The following is a 23,428-nucleotide window of genomic DNA, read 5'->3' as shown; positions in this document are numbered from 1 at the left end:
ACTACTCCACGCTCATGCTCGCTTGAATCTGCTAAGTTCCAGGAACATTGAACCGAGATCTTTACTTCAGCAAACAATTTTCCATCAGGCTTTTACCTTGAAGAGAATTAAGTACCATTCAGACTTCAGGGAATACAAAGATATGCATATTTAAACTTTTTCAGTGTTTGCATTTGCATTAAAGACATAAAGGTTTTAGAATGCACACTTCCTAAACATATTTTTCTCCCTCTCCTTTTTTTTTTTTTTTTTCCTTTTGGAAAGATAACACTGACAAATATTGTATATACCTTCATGTCAAGGCTAGAAAGTACCGAAGAATTAAAAAGTACCCATAAAAAAAAAAAAAAAGTACCCATAGCACTTATTTTCCTCACGTGAGGCTTTTGTGAGTACAGTGAAGGCTCTGTACACTTGCGGTGTTTAGTCTTCAAACACTGCTTCACTGGATACAGCCCTTGCTGAGGAGACGTAATGCTCGGAGGTGGTAGGAGCCGGAGCCAGGAATCAGACCAGGGGTTCCCTTTCTGACTCTTGCTTGCCATGATTCATAGTAGGTTTCTTAATGTATCCCAGGGACAAGGATACTAGCACTACTCACTTCATAGGCTTGTTCTGGGTTTAAATGAACAATGCTATGTGTAGGCTCTTCGCAAAGCGCTATACAAATACCTGTGGTACTACTGCCTAAAGTGAACAGTTCTACACATTTTTCACATGAAAATGATACTTTTTATCTACAAACATCTTGACTTATTTTCAGTATGTTGAGATTTATCTCCTTTAAAAGAGAAAAAGGGAGCTATAAAGGCTATAGGATTTACCTTAAATAACTACACAGGGATTTTTCATAATCATATATGTTTTTTTTCTTCAAAATGGAAACATTTACCCAAAGGTCATTTTTAAAGAAAGAATATTGAATTATCATGGTGTGTATCTGTAACCTGAATTACACTCTTCACTACTATGCTGTTGGAAACCTTGGTGGCATAGTGGTTAGGCTGTGGCTCTTAACCAAAAGGTCCGCAGTTTGAATCCACCAGGCGCTCCTTGGAAACCTTATTGGGCAGTTCTATTCTGTCCTAGAGGGTCACTGTCAGTCGGAATCAACTCAATGGCAATGGGTGGTGTGTGTACTATGCTATTACCAGTTTTATACAGATTTAACATTCATATTTTAAGTCCATAAAATTTTTCATGCCTTTTATCGTATTAAAAACAAAGGAGAAGGTAGCAACAATAGTGGTTTATATTTTCTTTACCTTATTCATGTCCATCACAGGGCCCTTCTATGGAGAATAGCACCTAGGGCCCAAGTGTTAAATTGCTGAATGATCTCTCACAGCTGGTGATGGAAACTGTGCTGGCCAATAGAAACTGCTCATTGGCGCCCCGCCTCAGGCAGCCTCCAGGGCACCACTCAGCGCCCATAGCGTGCGCCCTACCTTCATGGGGCGCCTCCCTGCCCCCCCACATAGGCCTCCGTGTTTGTGTGGTAATTAGTACTAACAGCAAAGCATCAATCTTTGGCACATATATTTCAAGCGTGTAGAGAGCACATTCTATGTCCTTTATTGAGTTAAAAACAGAGACATTACAAAGGTGAACGTAGCAACAATAAAGCTAAATCTTTTTAAAGAAATTTAGAATGTTTATATAGCCCAAAATACTTGGATAGTATTTTTCATTTTTAAGAATCCTTGAGTTTTCAAACCTAGTACGACTGAGCTGCACTTGTTTCGTTTATATTTGGAGTACAGCGCTTCCCTTTCCCTCGTTTGTATTGTTACAGAGGAAGTGGGTTTTTAATACACATGATTCAGGGGAAAAAAAAAGCATATTTAATTCCAAAACACCCCTTAGACTGGGAAAAAAACCGCTTTTGGAGTTGTCATGTTTATTTTACAGTAACTCTACAGCAGAACAATTTAGTATGTTAATGCAGAAATACAAACAGCTTTATCGAACAAAATACTATTTTCTAGCTGCCTTACAGAAGTGATTTACTCAAGAAAACAACAAAATTTTTCAGTTTCATTAATCAGCTTTGTAAATATTTTGCCTGAGCTCTTTTTTTCTTGGGTTGGGGGAGCAAATAAAAAAAGTTTAAAAGCTATATGTGTCTATTGTGCTTTAGGTTGGTGTATTTATTAAGAGTAAATTCTGTATGCCTTTGCAGCTCATCGATATGTGTGTTTAGAAGTTTTTCAAGTTCTTTTGCTCGCTTCTCTTCCTCCAGAAGGAAATGCTGTGCAGCCAAAGAAGCTGGAATGGACATATCTGGGGGAGACTGAACAAAGAAATAAAGAAAATTCAGATAAAGGATTCAGAGCCATTTTTAATCTTCATATTTCCAGTAATGCCTCTTCCCTGACATACTGTCAAATGCTGAAACTTGTAATGAAATAGTACATCTTGGACTGACCCCTCTCTACCACTGTAACGCAGTCAACGCTAATGAAATCCCCAAGCAACTAAAACGTCGCGTCACCGGTACATTAAAAAGCTCAAGAAATGAATATTATAGTGTCCAACTGCAAATGCAAGGAAGATATAATTACCATGGAACCTGTCTAAAACATATACACTAATTTGCAAAGCCAGTGATTCTTATCTGAAAGGAGGAAACTCCAAAAAGTTAAAGTAAAGATTATAGTAGAATTGGGCAAAAAAGAGAAAAAAAATTAAGAATTGGCTTAAAAAAACAAAAAAAAGAATTGGCTTAACAAGGGTGCTAACTGAAGCTTGGAGTTAGCATTATGTATACGGGTAAAAAAGGGAGGCCCTAATACTGGGGGTGTGTGTCTTGTCTGTCTGGTCACAGTTGATGACATAGTGATGGTGCCCCAGTCCCGCTTTTATAGTAATAAAAATATTTAAAAAAAACCCATTGCTGTCAAGTTGATTCTGACTCATAGCGACCCTATAGGACAAGTAGAACTACCCCCATAGGGTTTCTAAGGAGTGGCTGGTGGATTCAAACTGCTGACATTTTTGTTAGCAGCCGTAGCTCTTAAGCACTGCACCACCAGGCCTCCTTTATAGTAAAAGGAGGTGCTATTTATTGTTTGTGACCTGTTTAGTGCTCATTTACAAAAACAAACACACAAACAAAAATACCTGTGGCTGAGGAGTAAAGTGTAAATATTAGGTAATTTTACAGTGCTTCATTCCCAAACAAAAAATTTTAAGTAACTTTTAAAAAATGGGGAAATTTTAACTTTCCGGTTCTGTGGTTTCTGGATTCTTATTCAATTTTGTTTCAGTTGGTAGGATGGAACTTCGTAAAGTGTTTGAGGAGGCAACAATCTGTAAACAGGTGAACCTTGCTGTAGTGGGATTTAGTTTACCAGTCTGGCCCCTGCAAAAAAGACTGCACGGATCATGACAGACGGTAGTGGATTACTGTAAACAGGGCAAGTAGTAGCCCCAGCTGTAGCTGCAATGCCAGATTAGTATCTTCACTACCGTAGAATATTACAGACTTCGGTACATGGTATGCTGTTACTGATCTGGCAGATAAAGTCTTTTTAATACCACAAAACAAGGTGGATCGGAAGCTGTTAGTATTCACATGGACGGACAACAGTATGTCTCAATGTTATGTTAATTTTACTGTCACAGTAAATTCTGAAGGGGTCTAAACTATCCGGATATCATGTATTAACACTAGCATAAGGTTAGAAGACCTGATGAGTAACAACGGGCAATACAGAGGCCATAGGGATATACACACACTCCAGAGGCTGAGATAAACCCTATAAAGATTCAGGCGCTTGATACACTGGCGACATTTTTAGTGGTGCAGTGGTGTAAGGCCTGACAGGACACCCTCTCCTAAGTAAAGCACAAATTAATGCTCCTTACACCTTCTATCACGAAAAGAAGCACAATGCTTGGTAGATCTCTTCAGGCTTTGAAGGGAGCATATTCCACACTTGGGGATACTGATCTGACCCATTTATCGGGTGATACAGAAGGCTGTTTTTTGAGGAGGGCTCAGAGAAAGAAAGGGCTTTGTAGCAGTTTCCAGATGGTGTACAAGCAGTACTGCTACTTGGGCCAAATGGCCTGGAAATTCCCATACTAGGAGAGTCTTTGGTAGGGAAAAATGCCTTTTGGAGCTTCTGGCAAGCTTCAGTGAGAAAGCTGTATTACACACCCTTAAGATTCTGGAAAAAGGCCAGGCTATCTGCAGCAGAAAACCATACTATTTGCAAAACACCTCCTGTCATGCTACTGAGCCCTAAGGGACAGAGCATGTAAACAAGGAGACAGGATGACTTGATCAGTGGATGTCATCTAGCCTGTGTTTTGCCACCCAGTAAAAATTATGCATGGGTTCAATAACACGGTCTCCGTTTCACCAAGGGTAATCTAGCTACTGTTGCTGTAAAACATCTGACCTGCTACTATAAACACCAAAGCTGAGCTCCTAATATGGCACCATCCCTCAAGGAGACCAACCAGCCTCTTGGTGACAATTTGATGACATCACACCCTTTACACCGTGAAAAGGGCAGTGTTTTATCCTGACCAGGATTGATGTAGATTCTAAGTATAAGTTTGCCTTTCCTGCCTGTGGGTCCTTTGCTAGCACTATTATCTGATAGTTCACAGAGTGACTAATCTGCTGACATGGGACCCTGCTTAATAGTAAAGGATTCTATTTTACAGCAATGGAAGTATGGGAGTGGGCTCCTGGTATCCATTGGTCCTACCACATACAGCACCATCCAGAGGCTGCTAGCCTGCCAGAGCTTTGGGATGGCCTCTTGAAGGCACAGCTGAGATACTAGCTTGGAGATGATATTCTGTGAGGTTGTGGTGGCATTCTTCAGGACGCTGTATATACTTTAAACCAGTGGCTGTTACATGGTGCAGTGTTTCCCTCAGGTGTGGCATGCATCACCTTTTATCTTACAAGAGATAAAAGGAGAGAGAAGGGAGCAGAGAGATAAGGACCTCATTACCACCAAGCAAGAAGAGTCAGGAGTGGAGTGCATCCTTTGGACCAAGGGTTCCCGCACTAAGAAGCTCCTAGACCAGGGGAAGATTGATGACAAGGACCTTCCCCCAGACCTGACAGAAAGAGAAGGCCTTCCCCTGGAGCTGGTGCCCTGAACTTGAACTTCTATTCTTTAAAACTATGAGAAGATGAACTTCTGTTTGTTAAAGCCATCCACCTGTAGTATTTCTGTTATAGCAGCACTAGATAACTAAGACAGAATTTGGTACCACGAGTGGGGTACTGCTCTAACAGATACCTACAATGTGGAAGTGGTTTTGGAATTGAGTAATGGGTAGAGGCTGGAAGAGTTTTAAAGTACTAATAGTAAAAGCCTATTAAAAAAAACCATAGGCACTTTAAAACTCTGAGTCGGAATCGACTTGACGGCATGGGGTTTGGTTGTTTTTTTTTTAATAGTAAAAGCCTAGATTGTCTTGAAGAGATTGTTGGTGGAATTATGGACATTAAAGACAATTCTGCTGAGGGCTCAGAAGGAAATGAGAAGAGTCATAATACTGGAGATGGCATAGATGGAAAAAAGCAGCAGCAGAACCAGGAGACCGGCACAAGATGGTGCAGAAGCCAACTCATGGAGCAAGAGAGCTGAGCGCCTTCAGGCAGAGGCTTCCTGGTGGAGTGGGGTGCCTCTGGACACTTATTGGTGGAGCTAGGCTTACCCACAGAGCCAGAGAGCTGAATGCCCTGTGGCTGAAGTCTACTAGCAGAGTGGGCTGCCTCCAGGCACTTATGGGTAGAGCTAAAGATCTTTGTAACACTTGCCTGAGCAGAGCAGATGCCGGGCTGACCCAAGAGGCCGAAGAAGCAAGAGGCCAAGGAACCAGGAAGCAGAAACTAAAGAGACAAGGAACACAGGAAGCAAAGCTTTCTGGAATCTCAAGAGGTGGAACCATGGCCTGCTGGGTCGCAAAGGGTGGGGCTGTGGCCTCCTAGGTTTCAAAGATTCAGATCTTCAACAACTCAGTTCTGGAGTGTGAGGCTGCCATTCATGAGTGCCAGTGGGATGGGGCTAGATCTGCTGCCTAAAGCTGAGGGGGTGAGGCTGCCATGCCCAAGGGGCAGAAGAACAGTGCCTGCCAGGGCCAAAGTGGGTAGAGTTGCCACCCAAATCCAAGGGAGCAGAGTTGCCATTCCAGTGGGCATGGAAGGTGGAGCTGAAGCCCAGAGCTGAGGGGCCCCCACCCAGAATCCAAAGAGCGTGACCAACACCCAGAGTCTGGAGGGCACAGCCATTACCTAGATAGTCTCAGAGAACAAAGGATTATTTTCAAGCCTTGAGAACGAATACAAATCGTTCTGCTGGGTTTCTGACTTGTTTAAACCAAAACCAACCAAACCGGTTGCCATGGAGTCAATTTCAACTCAGAGTGACCCTATAGGAAAGAGTAGAACTGCCCCATAGGGTTTTGAAAGAGTGACTCGTGGATTTGAACCACCAACCTTTTGATTAACAGCAAATCTCTTAACCACCGTGCCACCAAAGCTCCTTGGTTTTCTTAGTGCCCATTATTCCTTTTCCCCTCCAATTCTCCCATTTGGAAATGTCTACCTTGTGCCTGTTCCACCATTGTACTTTGGAAAGCAGATAAATTGTATCCTAGATTTCACAGATGAAGAGGAATTTTGCCCCAGGGTGGAATTTGGACTTGGAGTTGACTTAAAACTTTTGGTATGATATGATGGGGTAAAAGTGTTTTATATGTGGCAAGGACATGAATTTTAGGGGCCAAAGGTGGAATGTGAGGGATTGAATTGTGTCCCCCCCAAAATATGTGTCAATTTGACTAGGCCGTGGCTCCCAGTATTGTGTGGTTATTCTCCATTTTGTGATCTGATGTAATTTTCCTGTGTGTTGTAAATCCTAATCTCTGCCTATTGTTAATGAGGCAAAGATTAGGATTTAGGTTAATTAGGTTATGTTAAAAAGGTTTGGGGGGATGCAACATCCTTACGCAGGTCACAGCCCTCATCTGATGTAAGGGGAGTTTCCCTGGGGTGCAGCCTGCATCACCTTTTATCTTACAAGAGATAAAAGGAGAGAGAAGGGAGCAGAGAGATAGGGACCTCATTACCACTAAGCAAGAGGAGCCAAGAGTGGAGTGCATCCTTTGGACCTGGGGTCCCTGTGCTGAGAATCTCCTAGATCAGGGAAAATTGATGACAAGGACCTTCCCCCAGTGCTAACAGAGACAGAAGGCCTTCCCCTGGAGCTGTTGCCCTGAATTTGAAATTCTAGCCTCCAAAACTATGAGAGAATAAACTTCTGTTTGTTAATGCCGTCCACTTGTGGTATTTCTGTAATAGCAGCACTAGATAACTAAGACACCTCCTAAAAGGCAGCCAGCCAATGACGGATTCACATAGGGAGAACCAACTCTGATGCAATTCATGTTTCAAGCTCCCTGTGAGATCTGGCTGAAATTAATCTCTAGCTGGAGCAACAGTCTTGCTTAGCTTTCTCCCCTCCTCTTGCCTGCTTCCTTGATTCTCCTTCTCTTGAGAATACACTTACAATAAATCACTTTTACAAGAGAGCTGGAAAGTGTAACAAAGAGTCAAATGGAAATTCAAGAGCTGAAAAATATAAAAACTGAAATTAACAACACTTCTCAACTTGTTTTATGAGGTCAGCATAATCTTGATACCAAAATTTGACAAGCACAACAAAAGAAAACTATAGGCTAATTTCCATCATGAACATAAAGCAAAAATTCTAAAGAAAATATTGACAAACCAAATCCAGTGACCAAGTGGGGTTTATTCCAAGAACGCAAGGTTGGTTTAACACTTTAAAATCAAGGTAAAACATCACATTGACAGAACAAAAGAGAAAAATTACATGGTCACTTCAATAAACGCAGGAAAAGCATTTGATAAATTTCAATATTCGGAATCGACTCGATGGCACTGGGTTTTTTTTTTTGGAGTATTTTTGGAAAAAATTAACAACCTAGGAATAGAAGGGGACTTCCTTCGTCTTATAAAAAGAATTTACAAAATATCTACAGCAAATATCATACATAATGGTGAAATACTAAAAGATTTCCCTTTCAATTGAGAATTAAAGAAGGAAGTTGGTAATAACATTTTGTACTCAACATTTATTAGAAGTGCTTGTCAGTACAGTAAGGTAAGAAAAAAAAAGCATAAAGATTTTAAAGTAAGAAATCAAACTGTCATTATTTTGATTATGACTAAAGAAAAATCCAAAAGAATTTACAGGACTGGAATAAATGGTGCAGGGTCAATTGGAAATTTACATAGAAAAAGGGATCTAGGTTCCCATTCTGCACCATACAAAATAATCAGTTCCACGTGGACTGTGGATATGCATATGAAAAATAAAGAACTAAAGCTTCTAGAAGATAATACAGGATAATATCTTTATAATCTCGAGACACAGAAAAGTGTTTTAAATAGGACACCAAAAAATACTAACCATAAAAGAAAAGATTGATTAACTGGGCACTACCCAAAAAAAAAAAAATTTTTTTTTTTCTTTTTCAAAATTAGGAACTTCTGTTCATCAAGAAATACTATGAAGAAAGCGAAGAATCAAGTAAGGGTGGGGGAAGATATTTGTAATATACATAACAAACAAAAGGCTTATATCCAGAATCTGTAAAGAATTCCTACAAATCAATCTGAACAAAGACAACCCACTAGAAGGCTAATCAAGGGAATTGAACACTTTAAAAAGGAGGATGTCGAAATGGCCAATTAACATATGAAAAAATGCTGAACTTCATCAGCCACCAAGAAATTGTAAGTTAAAACCACAATAAGGTTTAATAACACCAGAATGGCTAACATTAAAAAGACTGGTAATACCAAGTGTTGGAAAGAATACAGAGCAAGGAGAACTCTCACATGCTATCTGTCGGGGTATTAATTGGCTCAAACACTTAACAGTTTGATAGCACCTACCAAAGCTGAACATATGCATATCCTATGACCCAGCAATTCCACTCTTAGGTATATACTCAGTGGAAATGTGTACATATGTGCACCAAAAGACATGGATAAGAATGTTTTAGCAGCATTGTTTGTAATAGCTCCAAAATGGAAATAACACAAATGCCTATCTACAATAGAATGGATAAATAAATTGTAGTATCACTGTAAGTGGTATTTATATGTCATGGCATACTATAGAGAAACAAAAATGAATAAACTACAGCTATATAAAACAATATGGATGACGAATCTCACAAACATAGTGTTGAATAAAAGAAGCCAGATACAAAAGAGCGCATCTGATTCTACTTACATAAAGTTCACAGGTGGACAAAACTAATTTATGATGTTAGAAGTCAGCAGAATGGCTACTTGGGAGCAGGGTGGAAGTAGTGACTGGAAGTAGGGGGGAAGGGGCCTTCTGGAGTGCTGGTAATGTTCGTTTATTGACCTGGGTAGCAGTTACCTTGATGTGTTCCCTTTGTAATAAGTTATCTAGTGGTTTACTTATGATTTGTGCATATTTCTGTGTGTATGTCCGAGTCAATAAAAAAGTTTCTTTAAAAGGGCGCAAAAGATCACTTGTAGGTCCTGAGGGTCCATGGAATGTCTGGGAGTGAGTCTCGAACACTTATATTTTTAAAAACATTGACAGTGATTCGGGTCTGCGCCAGAGATTAATAATCATTGACCAAAATACTTCACGAAACATTATGGATCTCATACGTAGGTATGGCCAGATGACTCAGGAGTGACTTTTTCTTTCTAACAACTGTGGACATCAGTGGAAACCCTAGTGGCATAGTGATTAAGAGCTATGGCTCCTAACCAAAAGGTCAGGAGTTCAGTCCACCAGGTACTTCTTGGAAACCCTATGGGGCAGTTCTACATTGTCCTATAGGGTTGCTATGAGTCGGAACTGACTCAACGGCAACGGGTTTGGTTTTTGGTATGTACATCGGTATATTGGTATCAGTGGTAAGGGTAAGGTAATTACTCCTTAAAGGGGGAAAAGATCCGATAACAAGCAACTTACCAATGGGAATACTTCATCATCACTAACCAAAGGGCTTGCCATTTCTTTGGTTTGAAATGTCAAAGGTGGCAATGGAGGTGTCGTGCTTCTATTTGTCTCACAATCTTGGCTTAGTCTGAAAGAGAGAATGGTTATTGTTGTTGCTACCAAGGCACATTTGTTTATGTAGCTAAGGTTTTTAATTTTTCTGATGTCTAATTGGGGGAAAACACAACAAAATGCTTGGGCATCTGGGTATTTCTTTAAAAATAATTTTCCTGATGAGTAACCTCCACTTTACCTCAGAAGACTTTATAATTGTTAAAAACATTCTGCTATTGGTATTGTCTCTGTGTGTTTTGTATCTCTGCCATTTAATTAAATGACATAAAACCAGTTTTAGAAAAATCTCAAAACAGCTAATACCACTGCCCTTGACAGTTCTAAATAAATACTCTCCTTGTGTTTTCTGTTACACAACATCATGGCTTTCTTAATAGAATTATACTTTCTTTTTTTGATGCTAGAACAAGGCTTTATATAATAATAATTCTGATTTCTATAGGGCTTAATAATTTACGCCATGTTTTCAATTTACATCACCTCCTAGCTCCTCCATTTATTAGTAGTGTGGCCTTAAGCAGGTTACTTTCTCTCTCTGCGACTTAAATTTTCTCATTTATAAAAAAGGGTTGCTATGAGGACTGAATTATTAATACACGTAAAACATCTAGAACACAATTCCTGGCATATAGTGAGGGTTCGATAAAGATTAGGCATTATTATTTTAAAATTCATTTGATCCTCAAAATAACCCTACAAAGTGGATATTATTCACAGGGGAGGAAACTAAGGTTTAAAAGTTAAATTATTCACCCAATCATTTGCTTCTTTAAACAAAATAAATTACTAGGAAGTGGTGATTTTTGACTTTGGACTCAAATCAGGTTTTCTTGACTTCAAATCCCATAATTTGGATGAAAGGCACAATATGGAAGTTGTTGCTTGTACTAAAATATAGGGTAGAAGATGAGACTAAATACAAACCACTGAGATTTTAAATTTTGGTCTGCTGACCAAAAACAACAAAAAAAGAAACAAACCAATTTACCCTAAAATTTTACACAAAAAGATAGTAATAAAATGCAGGGTAGAAGATGAGACTAAATACAACCCACTGAGATTTTAAATTTTAGTTTGCTGACCATAAATAAATAAAAGAAACAAACCAATTTATCCTAAAATTTTACACAAAAGAATCCTAACAATATGGGCTATTTGGGATTAAGTAAATATTTTTCTGAACATTAATTCATGAACATAGGGTTTAAGTTTAATCAAAATCATCCAAGACCAACAAAACATAAAAATCCCTCCAATGTAAATTATTTATTTTTAATAACAATCAAATTTTCCATAGGTATTAACCATTTCCAAAGTCTTTATGTTTTAATTTGACAGAGTTCAAAAAAATTCATTGTTTTTCTCTGTTCTTATCCAAAAGCTGTCTATATAAGCTTATTTCTTATTATGCAAACATTTTCAAAGCTATGCATACAAATAGCAATAAAAGTTAGTGAGGCATCTGTAAATTAGTACATGAAAACAAACATAACATGTTTCCATTTTACTTATCCTGAAACATATCTTTTTTTTTTTTTACCTATTCTCCCAAACCATAACTACCATGGAAACAGATCAGCAAATTAAATTGAAATAACATGGTTTATGATGTGCACAATAAGCTGAAACATCCCACAATTCAAATAGAATTATAACAATTGCATAATACATCTGCATATAATCTTTAGCTGAACCTTTTGAGTGAGGCTACCATCTACACCTCAAAGCACAGTGGAAAAATAAGGTAATTATCCAAGTGATTCAAGAAATATGTATCTCTCTGTGATCTCAATTATACAGAGATTTCGGGCAAAGTATTATTTATCCTAAATTATCTAAATAATTATCTCAACTTTCCATTTTGCTTTGAATGTATAGATACAGTTTTATGGTGTTAATTACTAAAATTTATATAGGAACATTCTTTTTATTGTAAGATCAATAAAATGTAGAGACTGAAAAGAAAGACTAGATTATGAAGTAGAGTGCTTCGCTTTAAATCATCTTTATATCTGACAAGTTCTTTTTCTAGACTATAGCTATTCAAATACTTCATAAAACCACCTTGCATAAAATGCTAAGTGTATCAGTTTAAAAGCTACCAAAGATTATTTCAGAAGGCTTTTAGTATATCTTCATAGCTGATGTTCAATGAGCTCTTCCACAGACCTTTTTCTAAGACCTCCACCTACGTTTACCAAAAGGGCAGGACCCAGTTGTTTTGTGGGGGAGCACGACTCTGTGTACTTGAGACTTGAACGGACTCTCTACAGTTTCCAGAATTGTCTGACATGTGTATCTCATCATGTCTCTCTATTAATTTTCCCCTGGCCTGTAGGACAATGTCCTCAGCATGGAACAAGAGCCCTTCACAAACTATGCTAACTTACCTTTTTCCAGCCTGGACTCCTTAACACTCTATACAATGCTCCCTATTTTACAGAACTGCTCGTTGTTTCCTGGTCTAGAACTGTTCAACCTTTTGTGTTTTGCTGCTTGTTGAGCAATGTCATGGTACAAGTTTTTCTCAACTTATTTCTGCTTCTAGGAGACTATTCTTTGACAACGCATCCTGTAAGTGGTTGTGACAAACCTGCTGACTTTGTGGTTTTCTTTAGCATTAGAAACTTAATTTATTAAAACTAGAGTTGAAGCCATTTTAATGATTAATGTTTGTGATTACTAATATCTTTCCAGTACATGATATAACTTTTAAAACTATAAATTCAGTTTTAAGTATGTAGCTTATACAGAGATAAAACACCATTTATTACAAAATTGATTTATCATAAAATTATTAACAGCTCTGGATATCACTAGTCCAAATTAAAAAAAAAATTAGCTTGCACATTATCCTTAAACTTCAAAATTCTAACTTTTAAAAACAGTATTCAGTACATCCTCACCAAATTCAATCATATCTTACTCATAATTTTGTAAAGTGCTGGCTAACTGTCGCATTGGAAAGCCAATCTTCTGGAATATCCCAAAATGCATAAGCGGTGGACATTAAGAACTTCTTAACTTCACTTCTAACAGGAGTCAAACAATAACAAAATTGGACTGCTTCAAAGTAGATAGATGATTCTTTTAATAATATATTGTACAAACCTTCAGTTAAAAGAAGTGGCTAAAAATTAGTCTATGGACTTTAGAAATTTGTAGAACATTATCTTCATATGCGTTTACTTGAAACCTTTTTTCTTTCCCCACATAATTTAAATAAGAAGCTCATTGCCTGAGTCATTAATATGTACAGATAACTCATACACTAGTTTATATTTTTGGATTAACTTATGCCTAACAAATATATATAGCTTTTACTATTTAACCATGCTGTGAGGGAAAGAAAGAATATTTCATTTTTCACTTGCCAAAATTAACAGAGCAGTATCTGCCTTACAGTTCTCCACACTGGTGAGTTCACAGTGTCCTTGTATCTCAACAACTCTTCTCTGTAGTGAGTTTTATGTGCTAATAATTTATTCAGAACATTTGAAATGCTGTTTCTTTTAAAAATCAGGTCACTGGGGAACACTGAAATCAGACAAGGCATTAAAACAAATTTAATGAAACTTTCAACAAATGACACCGGCAGGACACAAGGCTTTGCAGCAGGAATAGTAGTTCAAACTGCTTATTAAGATAATCTCCTGCTGAGCATTCTACCTCTTCTGCTGCTGTCTGTGTCCCCTACTGTCTTGTTTCTGTTAGGCACTTTTAACACATTCTGTACCACCTGACAAAGAGAAAAAAGGGGGCAATCCAAACAATAAAAACATTTTTCAAAAATAATAAAATGCAGGTAGCTATCTTTTTGTTTAAATAACAACACCTGGTACCTTTGTCTAAGGCTTTCAAAGTTGCTCCAAACATGCAAGAATAGGAAGCAGTGTTCTGCACACACAATGGGTTTTCAGTGCAGAGCAGCATCTGACATGCACAAGACGCTTTATAGTCTCCTTGGGGCCACATTTTCTTTTACAATGACAGAGCTATAAACATGAGAGTCATGACTCGACCCACAGAGAACTGAACCCACAGGGTGGGAAAATATAAAGAATATGCATTAGAAAATATATTCTTACACCAACACCAAGATTAGGCCCCTCTGGCCTGATTTTCAGTGTTACTGGCCAGTCAACAGGCGTACATTCACCAGAGACCTGGCCCATGGCTGAGGCCCAAGGACCTGTTTCATCCTCCCTATGCTGCTTTCATACTGCTGCTGCCACCACCACCGCCCCACCATCCCTCCATACTCCTTTTTTGGGACTAGCAGCCAGGCTTCCCTCATTCCCTTCCTTAACTGCCAAAAGAGGGGTTACTGATTTAGCGCTTTTGAATGATTGCTGTCTCTTCATCGGACTAGAATAAATCCTTCTAAGACATAGAGAGCTGAGGTGGTGAGAGTAGGAGAGAGCTATACGACATTTACAAAAATGTTGAACAAACATATTTTTACTATGTCCCATGGATTTATGAATTTATCTACCTGTAGAACTGGCATGCTCAGTTACAAAGATGACTTGAGCATCACCCCTACGCCACAAGACTATCTTTGAGGAAGTATCACACCCAAGCATTTGTCATATCCTCCAAAATATACTTTTTAGGCACTGCGAATTGATGGAAAAGTATTAATATTATTATAAAAATAATTTTGTTAGTGACTAACATTTATGGAGCTATGTGTTATATATACAATGCTAATGTTTATTAGCATATTAATGGCTTTGAGAACTCTTATGAAAAAAACATTTTTTTTTTCTAAAAGTTAATCCACTTTTCTTCTCCCACTAGTTTATTTTTGGTAAAAGGCAGGAAATTTAGTTTTTCCACAAGGAAAACCTGCTTCTAAATGATAATTTGAAAATCTTGATCTATATTATATATTAAAAAAGGCACACGAAAATAATGGAGCAGTGGGAGTAAGAGATTAGGTACTGTAACATTACAAAGGCTTGCCTAAAACAAGAAGCAGCACACACACACCTCATTTATAAACAGTCTAATACTATGATACTGGATCATGATACAGTCCCTTTATACATAACTACTAGTGTTATTAATAAACCTTTGAGACACTCAGTTTTATGCCCAAGAAGACATCATTAAGTCTTTAAAATCTTCTCTTCCCCCTTTATGGGAGGGTATTTCTAGACACTAATTTTCGCATCTAATATTCGAATATAAGAAACAGGTTCCACAAGGTGTTTTAATTGATGAGACTCCAAGTGCTGTTTTCTCTCCTGAATTTTTGGATGGTAAACAGTCCATGGGGACCATACACAAATACTATGACAGAAGAGCTGTTACATTAAGTCTTTTGATGGGACTTGATTGGTGATGAAGTTTTATGACATGCTTGAACAACGCACTGAAGGGATCCCATCTGAGTTAATACTTTGTCCAACCACCATAGAGGTCCATTCAGATGAAGTTCAGTCCAGCAAGGAGTACTTGTTACCGTCTGCCTTCAGTATTCTGCTTCCCATCCTTTCACAAAACTCATGGTACGTATTGTAATTAGCTGGTACATGGCTTCAAAACCCTGATTAAAAGACTGAGCCACAAGAGTGACAAATTCCTGGTTGTTGAAGATCTTGAGATTACAGCCTGGTGGAATTTTACACACTGTTGCAGGGGGCCAGCCTTATCTCTGATTACAATTGGGGCTCTGCACAAAGATTGCACTATCACTTAGTGCAGCCTTCTTATTATTTCTTCTGTAGCATTTCAGTTGACGTTGGAGAGTAAACCTAAGCAGAACCTCTCTGAATTGGATGAGTCTGTAAAGCCATCTACAGTGTGTGTGAGCGCTGTGAAGCAGGAAGGTCTCTCCAACCCTCCAGTTTAATTCATAAAAGGCACCAAACACGCATGGTTTTGAGTAACTGGCTGCAAACCCAAGCTAAGATTAACAGGGGAAAGAGTAGTAGGAGACAGTACCATTGGAGATCCTCTGTCCATATGCTGGTTCAACTGTTGATCACTTGTTTCTCCATCTTTACTGATATATCCAGGAGGTGGTGCTTCTGGGATGTAACTAATCTGTGGCTCAATTCCTGCTGGGATATTAGTGTTTTCTGGAATGGAGTGAGTATAATCATCCAGAGATGGTAGTTCTGTTAGGACCTCAGTGTGCTGTGGCACTAATACTGGAGGGAAAGCTGGTGTCCCAACTCTCTGACAGTAAGGGTTTACATATACTTCATCCTTTTTAAGATTAAAAGCAAATATTCACAGTTTTCCATTGCTTTGAGTTCATGATGACTGTGAAGAACTGGCCAGAGCCCTAACTGGCAATGTATAACATATGGCAATCCTTTTGATGAGACACCTGAAGAAGATCATCAAGAAACCTGGTTTGTTCGGAGAAGCTGTAAAGGCCTGTTGTATCCCACTGATCTATCTTATCTGGTGTTCTCAGTCCCGAAATTTCAGAGCAAGTGTTTGGTATGGTAACACATTTAGCATTAAAATCTTGAGTGGCAATGGCTGTCTCAAGCTCATCCAATTGTCCCGTTTTCTTTAGCTTCTTCGCCAAGCTTGTAACTGCTTTCTCACACCACTTTTCTTCCTGTCCATTCTGCGCTCCTCCATCTGCTCCTCCAGATCCATACGCCCAGATTTCTTCCATCCCAGCAGTCTCTTCACAACTGGCAGAGTGAATGGCAAGATGGCTGATGAGTTTTTGCCAAAGGCAGGAATCCACACTAAGAAAACTGCCTCCTCTATCTAACCTGGACTGGGGGCTCCAGGTCACACCCCATCAGGTCCGGGGGTCTGGGACATTTTGTTCTTTCCTCTTCTGAACTGGATGGAAGGGGTTGGGAGAGGAAGAGGGGAATGGTCCATTGAAGGCGGAACTGAAAACACCCCCCAGCTGCCTGGCTTTTGGCCCCATGTCCCACACCCCCCAGTCTGGCATGGGGAGGGTCGCCGCCTGGCCGCCACCTGCCATGTTTAATTTGTTTTGCTGAGCATTTACCAAGGTTGAGAAAACAGTGACAGGCCTCCAGAGATAGTATGGCCTCATAAATCTTTTACTAAAATTGAATAACTGAGCCTAATTTTATGGTTGACATATTTAAATTTTGAACTATGACATCTTAAAGAATATGGAGATAATGTAGACAACAGATACTGATTTTCTATCCACTTCTCTTCACTTGGAGAAACCTCTTTTACACATCCATAGATTCCTTCTCAAACTCTGAGGAGCTGGAGCATGTAATGACTAAGAGTTTGTTGCCACTGCTGGGGTGTCATTATAAAGTGTGTATTATTGAAGGTAAGTCAGAAGTGACATCTTCCATCAAGACAGTACAGAATACTGGGGGAAGCCAGCAAAACCTCTACAAGGCAAAGTCATGGTAGCTCCATAGACACCTCTGAACTCCCTGAGGGACCAAATTGCTGGGCTGAGGGCTGTGGGGACCATTATCTCAGGGAACATCTAGCTCAACTGGCATAACATAGCTTATAAAGAATATGCTCTACATTCTACTTTGGTGAGTAGCATCTGGGGTCTTAAAAGCCTGTAAGCAGCCCTCTACTGGTGATACTCCACTGGTCTCACCCCTTCAGGAACGAGGAAGAATGAAGAAAACTAAAGATACAAGGGAAAGATTAGTCCAAAGGACTAGTGGACCACATCTACCATGGCCTCCACCAGACTGAGTCCAGTACAACTAGATCATGCCCAGCTACCACCACTGACTACTCTGACAGGGATTACAATAGAGGGTCCTGGACAGAGCTTGAGAAAAATGTAGAACAAATTTCTAACTCAAAAAGAAAGACCAGACTTGCTGGCCCAACAGAGACTGGAGAAATCCTGAGAGTATGGCCCCCAGAAACCCTTTCAACTCAGTAATGAGTTCACTCCTGAAGTTCACCCTTCAGAGAAAGATTGAACAGGGCCATGGAACAAAACAAGACTAAAAAGGCTCACCAGCCCTGGGGTAGGGACTGGAAGGCAGGAGAGAACAGGAAAACTGGTAATAGGGAACCCAGGGTTGAGAAGGGAGAGTGTTGACATTTCGTGGGGTTGTTAACCAATGTCATAGAACAATGTGTGTACTAAATGATGAAAAACAAAGTTTGCTTTGTAAACCTTCTTCTAAAGTACAATTAAAAAAAAATTATAAAAAAAAGATAAGTGACATCTTCCTGCTTAGTTTGAATGATATACTTAACATATTAAAATCTGATTTTCTTTCCTATGACATAAAAAACAAATTAATACTACTTATTTGTATATTTTGTATACATAGCTTCCAAGAAAGATCTGAAGGAACAAATAAAACCCATTTTTATTTAACACTCTACAGATTTCACAGTTATATATTTGATTGTGCTTTTCATACAGATTTGAAAGAATTTTTTAATAATAGAGACAATAATCTGTTGTCTGTTAAATTAGTTCAAAAAGTCTTCCATTTTCCGTGTTTAATTTTACATTTTGAAAGCTATTGGCAACAAAGAATTTCTTTAAAAACAATGTATCTAGACTACTGCATTATCACTATAAAATAATTTTTAAAGAACTGAAGAGAATAAAAATTATAATTTGGATGCTTTAAAAATATATTTCAATGAAATGTTTATAAATTTCTATTCTTATATAATGGAGTCACCCTACCTATCTTCATTTTCTTTCATTTTCATTTGACTTTGATAGCCATGCCTCACTGTTTCTTCATACATATTTTGATTAGTCCATGCTGACTTTCCACTGGCATGAAGTTTTGCAAGATCATTTCGGAGCCTTTCATTCTCATATTCCAGTTTGTTAATAGATGTACACCTTGAATGTTCCTTGTTAGTGAGGGCCATACTCTAGAGAAGAAAATAAATTATCACTGAATAAATTGTTACTTATTTTCCATGCATTCAGACAAGTGTGTCAGAAAGGCCCTTTCATTTCAGCCAAGTGACATGGCTCTACTCTTGCAAACCTCCTAAAGACTCTTTCCCACCTCCTCACCTCCTCACAACAGATAATCAGTGAGAGCTGCCACTGAACACATTTACAATAAAAGTGAATATGCCCACGCTCCAGTACAGAAAAGATTTATTCTATGCATTACTATTCTCTGCATCTAGAACAAAAATGGCTAGATTTACAGTGTTTCATGTTTATAGGTTATACCGTATAGTGTTGACTAAGAACCAGAAGTGACATACATCTCAATCTTAAAAGAGTATACATTTTTTCTGATTAAAGTAATACACATTGTTATAGAAAATATGGAAAAGTATTTGGAACAAAATAAATATTCCTGCACTACCACAACTCAGGGATAACTGCATTAACATTTGTGTTTATATCTTTCTAATCTTTTTTCTATCAATATAAATATCAATAGGAAATACAATGTAACCAACACAAAACATAACATATGGATATACTTACAAAATTGTAATCATACTTGCAAAATTGTAATGTACAAAACTGCACATAAAGTTTTGGAAGCTGTTTTTTCCTTGAATATTTTCTTGTCTAATGACTGAATTGCAGAGAGATAAACTTATTTAACCATTTTTCTACTATTAAATATTTAGTTTCTTTTCAAAATGATAAATTTAACTGTGTTGATTTCCTTATACACAAATCATGCCCTGTGTTTCTGATGATATCTATAAATAGATTCCAAGGAGTGGGACCACTGGGTTAAATTGTATGAATGTTTTTGAAGACTTTGATAAAAAATGCCAATAAATAAATTCCCCCACTAAATGTACGAAAGTGCCTAGCCATCATATTCATCTATCATATCATTTAATATTATCATTCTGTTAAACTTTCTAAATTGATAGATAAAACAGTAACTTTTATTTAAGTATTAGTCAAGTTAAACATATTTCTATATGTTTCCTGGCAATTTTTCATCCCTCTTTTGTCAGTTGTCTATTTGGATTCTTTGCTTATATTTTCATTAGGGTGTTTGTGCTTTTGATATAAATTTGAAAGAATTTTTTAATAATAGGGACAATAATCTGCAATGAGCTCAAACATGGCAATGATTGTGACGATGGTACAGGACTGGGCAGTGTTTCTTTCTGTTGTACATAGGGATGCTATGAGTCAGAACCGACTCGATGGCACTTAACAACCAACAATCTGTTGTCTCTTAAATTAGGTCAAAATGTCTTCCTTTTCCCATGTTTAAGTTTTAATTTTAGTGTGTGTGGTGTATTTTATCCAGAGAGTTAAAATTTTTTTTTATTTAGTGAAATCTATTAGTCTTTTCCTTTGTTCTTTGCTTTTATATTTCAGTTTTCTTTCCATTCTAAAAGGTACTAAATATTCACTTATATTTTCTTCTATTTGTTTTACAACTTCATTACTTTTACATTTAACTCTTTAGTTTATTTGGAATTAATTGTGGTAAAAAATGCTAGAAGAGACTAAAATTTAATAATGTTCCAACATCCATATTGATTAAAATATCCATCCCTGATGTTGGATCATGCAACAAATTATATATTAAGTTCATATAGACCGGAGTCTAATTCCTGACCATTCTATACTATTGACCTTACAGTTGAAATTGTGCCAGTATGACACAGTTTTGACCAATGTAGCTTCGTAACAATGTTTTCCTACCTGGTAGGTAGCATCCAATTTTAACTTTCTCTGAATAGAAATATGACACATGTTTAAATCACCAAATGAGAGGTTTAGAGCAAGAATAAAGATTTCCATGCTGTTTTAATTAAATGCTGGAAGAAGTTATCTAGGGAGAGTCTACCTTTTCTTCTTAAAGTTAAAAAAAAAAAAATAGGATATATTCTCACATGCAAACTTATTAAAATGCTTTAAATGACTCTACATAGTCCTTTCTAGTCCTAGGATTTGAATATCCAGACATTATTGATTAAACAATAGTTCTCTGCTTTCAAAAGGGTAATATTTTAGCACAAAAAGCTCAACATGAATAAAATATCTCTTTTGAAGTTCCAGATTTCTATGGCGCAAAATCCATAAGACTATAAATGATTATAGTTTAGAACATTCTTTTTGAAGTTCCTAAATTTAAAGCTTTGAGTGCCATTTGATAAGCTATGGCTGGCATCCCATAAAATCATTTTCAACTTTTTTTTTACTAATTATACATTTTTAATTATTCCTACACTATCATATTAGTAGCAAAAGTGATAAATAAGTGCAGAACTATATACACAAATATACACAGTAAGTATTAAAAATGCTTGTTTTTTTTTTTGCTCCAAAGGCCAAACCTGCCTACTACATTTTCTGTTTACTGCCTAATGCGTTATGGACATTTGGGAAATATTTAGAAAGATATCATTTGTGAATGGAAGAAAATGCTCCAGGAGGGCAATCTTTTCCAATAAGCTTCTATGTCTATTAAACAAGGTGTCCTTTGGAAAAGAAGGGCCATTGAAGGCATTTCTCTGCTTGTTAGGCCCTTGCCTTTAGGATTTCTCAATATTTATTCATTTGAGATACACCAGTGCAGATAAGAATGCAATCTGTGGTCTTCTGCTTTAAAAAAGAAAGGATTGTTTATTCTAAAATTAGAGTAGATTTGTGATAAATATAAATGAGGCAGTCTTATAAAATTTTGCCCTTCATTAAAAGAAAAAAATCCATATTGGCACATCTGGTTGAAAAACGTGCTGGATAAGATTAAAAAATTGACTCCTAATAAGACATCTACAGTCTGCAGATCAATTAAAATGAAAATTTAAGTTTTTTCTATAAAATTAGATTTCATCTGTGACTCCTTTTCACCCAGTGTTGGTTTAAAGTAATTAGGTAAATAAATTAAAAAAACAAACAAACCCATTGCCATTGAGTCAATTCCAACTCATAGCGATCCTACAGGACAGAGTAGAACTGCCCCACTGAGTTTTCAAGCAGTGCCTGGGGTATTAAGTAAATAGTAATGATTAAAATTCTTTTCCTAAATATACCATAATTAAGTAAGTGTTGTGAGCACGACCTGAAAAAATTACATAGGTAATGTATTTTCATGATTTATATTTAAGAACATATTCAATTTTCCTTGGCAATAACATTTTTGGGTCTCTTCCATCTCATGTTTTTCTTGGATACTTTTCTAGTTATTTCAGAAATATATCCCCCACTATATTTTTTTTATATGTTTATCATGTGAAAATACAAACTGATTAAATTATACTTCTGTGTTCCTAATGCATTCTTTTGTAGGCCCATTATCTCAATTTCTTATTTCTTTAAAAATTGTAGGGTCTGTTCCTTTTCTGTATTCTTGAAATAGCAAAACCTCTCTTAGTGCTCATTTACTTGGACACACTAAGATGAGGCTAGTTGAATTACTTAAATGTGTGAATAATAAAATCATTTTGTATATACAGTGTTTCTTTTTTAATTCATGTACATTCAAAATAATTAGGATAACAAATATTACTAAAGGAGTGCTGGCTTTTATCATGTTTTATGGCTAGTATGCAAATTTTTAGTATATAAACTGATGTTTTAAAAACTTTCTATATTAAATTTTCTATGTTATTATTTTATCTAGCAAACTTTATGGACAGTGAAAGGCAAATTAGTCTGCCACAGACTCTGAGTTCTGATTAAACCTGATTTCACTACAACTTCCTGAAATGAAGGAATAATAAACATAAAAAAAGCACTACGTAAATTTGGAATCACAAAAAATTATCATGATAAACTTGATTCTTCTTTAGCGACCCATGAGCTGAATAAAAGAGAACTCCTCACTTCTCCTTGTAGTCAAGTTTTTGCACAATCTCAAGGAAAACATATCTTTTTCAGAGTCAGGAGCCTCTTGCTGGTTCTGTTACTATTCTAGGTAACTCACTGGGATCTGATGAAAATTTTTATACTGGATGGTTAGTCCCCACCAGTATATTCTCCAGAAGAAAATGGGAGTTGCCATAGCCCCCAGCATGCACTGGATAATGACTGAGTGCAAGGCTGCTATTCCCACCACTGGCAGAGAGAGGCATCAAATATAAAAAGCCTTTCCCTAAGTGTAAAGGAGCAGAGAGCTCCACAGTTTTTTTTTTTTTTTTTTTTTTAAGTGTAAAGGAGCAGAGAGCTCCACAGTTAGTCAAGCGGATAAATTTTAAAGCTATAGTTAGTTAGTTAGAAGTGACCCGTCTTAAGACCAGTAATTAAAGGAAACCCTGGTGGTGTAGTGGTTAAGTGCTACTGCTGCTAACCAAAAGGTCGGCAGTTTGAATCTACCATGCCCTCCTTTGAAACTCTGTGGGGCAGTTCTAGTCTGTCCTATAGGGTTGCTATGAGTCAGAAT

The 23,428-nt window shown here is 37.3% G+C and overlaps 1 protein-coding gene and 1 pseudogene across 1 annotated transcript in view; both read right to left on the bottom strand.

Moving 5' to 3' along the window:
- Window positions 1-1,934: 1,934 nt before the first annotated feature.
- DEUP1 (deuterosome assembly protein 1) overlaps window positions 1,935-23,428 on the bottom strand; it is a 107,648-nt gene continuing 86,154 nt past the window's right edge. The window contains exons 14-16 of the mRNA XM_064289542.1: window positions 18,778-18,974; window positions 10,026-10,140; window positions 1,935-2,293 (exon numbers count right to left, since the gene is read on the bottom strand). Of these exons, the coding sequence (XP_064145612.1) occupies window positions 2,117-2,293; window positions 10,026-10,140; window positions 18,778-18,974 (489 nt within the window). The 3' untranslated portion in view covers window positions 1,935-2,116. The remainder of the gene's footprint in view (window positions 2,294-10,025; window positions 10,141-18,777; window positions 18,975-23,428) is intronic.
- LOC135231771 (mothers against decapentaplegic homolog 2-like) lies at window positions 15,138-17,094 on the bottom strand (annotated as a pseudogene).

This window comes from Loxodonta africana, chromosome 7 (genome assembly GCF_030014295.1).
Source record: "Loxodonta africana isolate mLoxAfr1 chromosome 7, mLoxAfr1.hap2, whole genome shotgun sequence".
NCBI lineage: Eukaryota > Metazoa > Chordata > Mammalia > Proboscidea > Elephantidae > Loxodonta > Loxodonta africana.
Note: the sequence above shows the minus strand (reverse complement) of the source record. Positions and strands in the feature narration are given on the sequence as shown.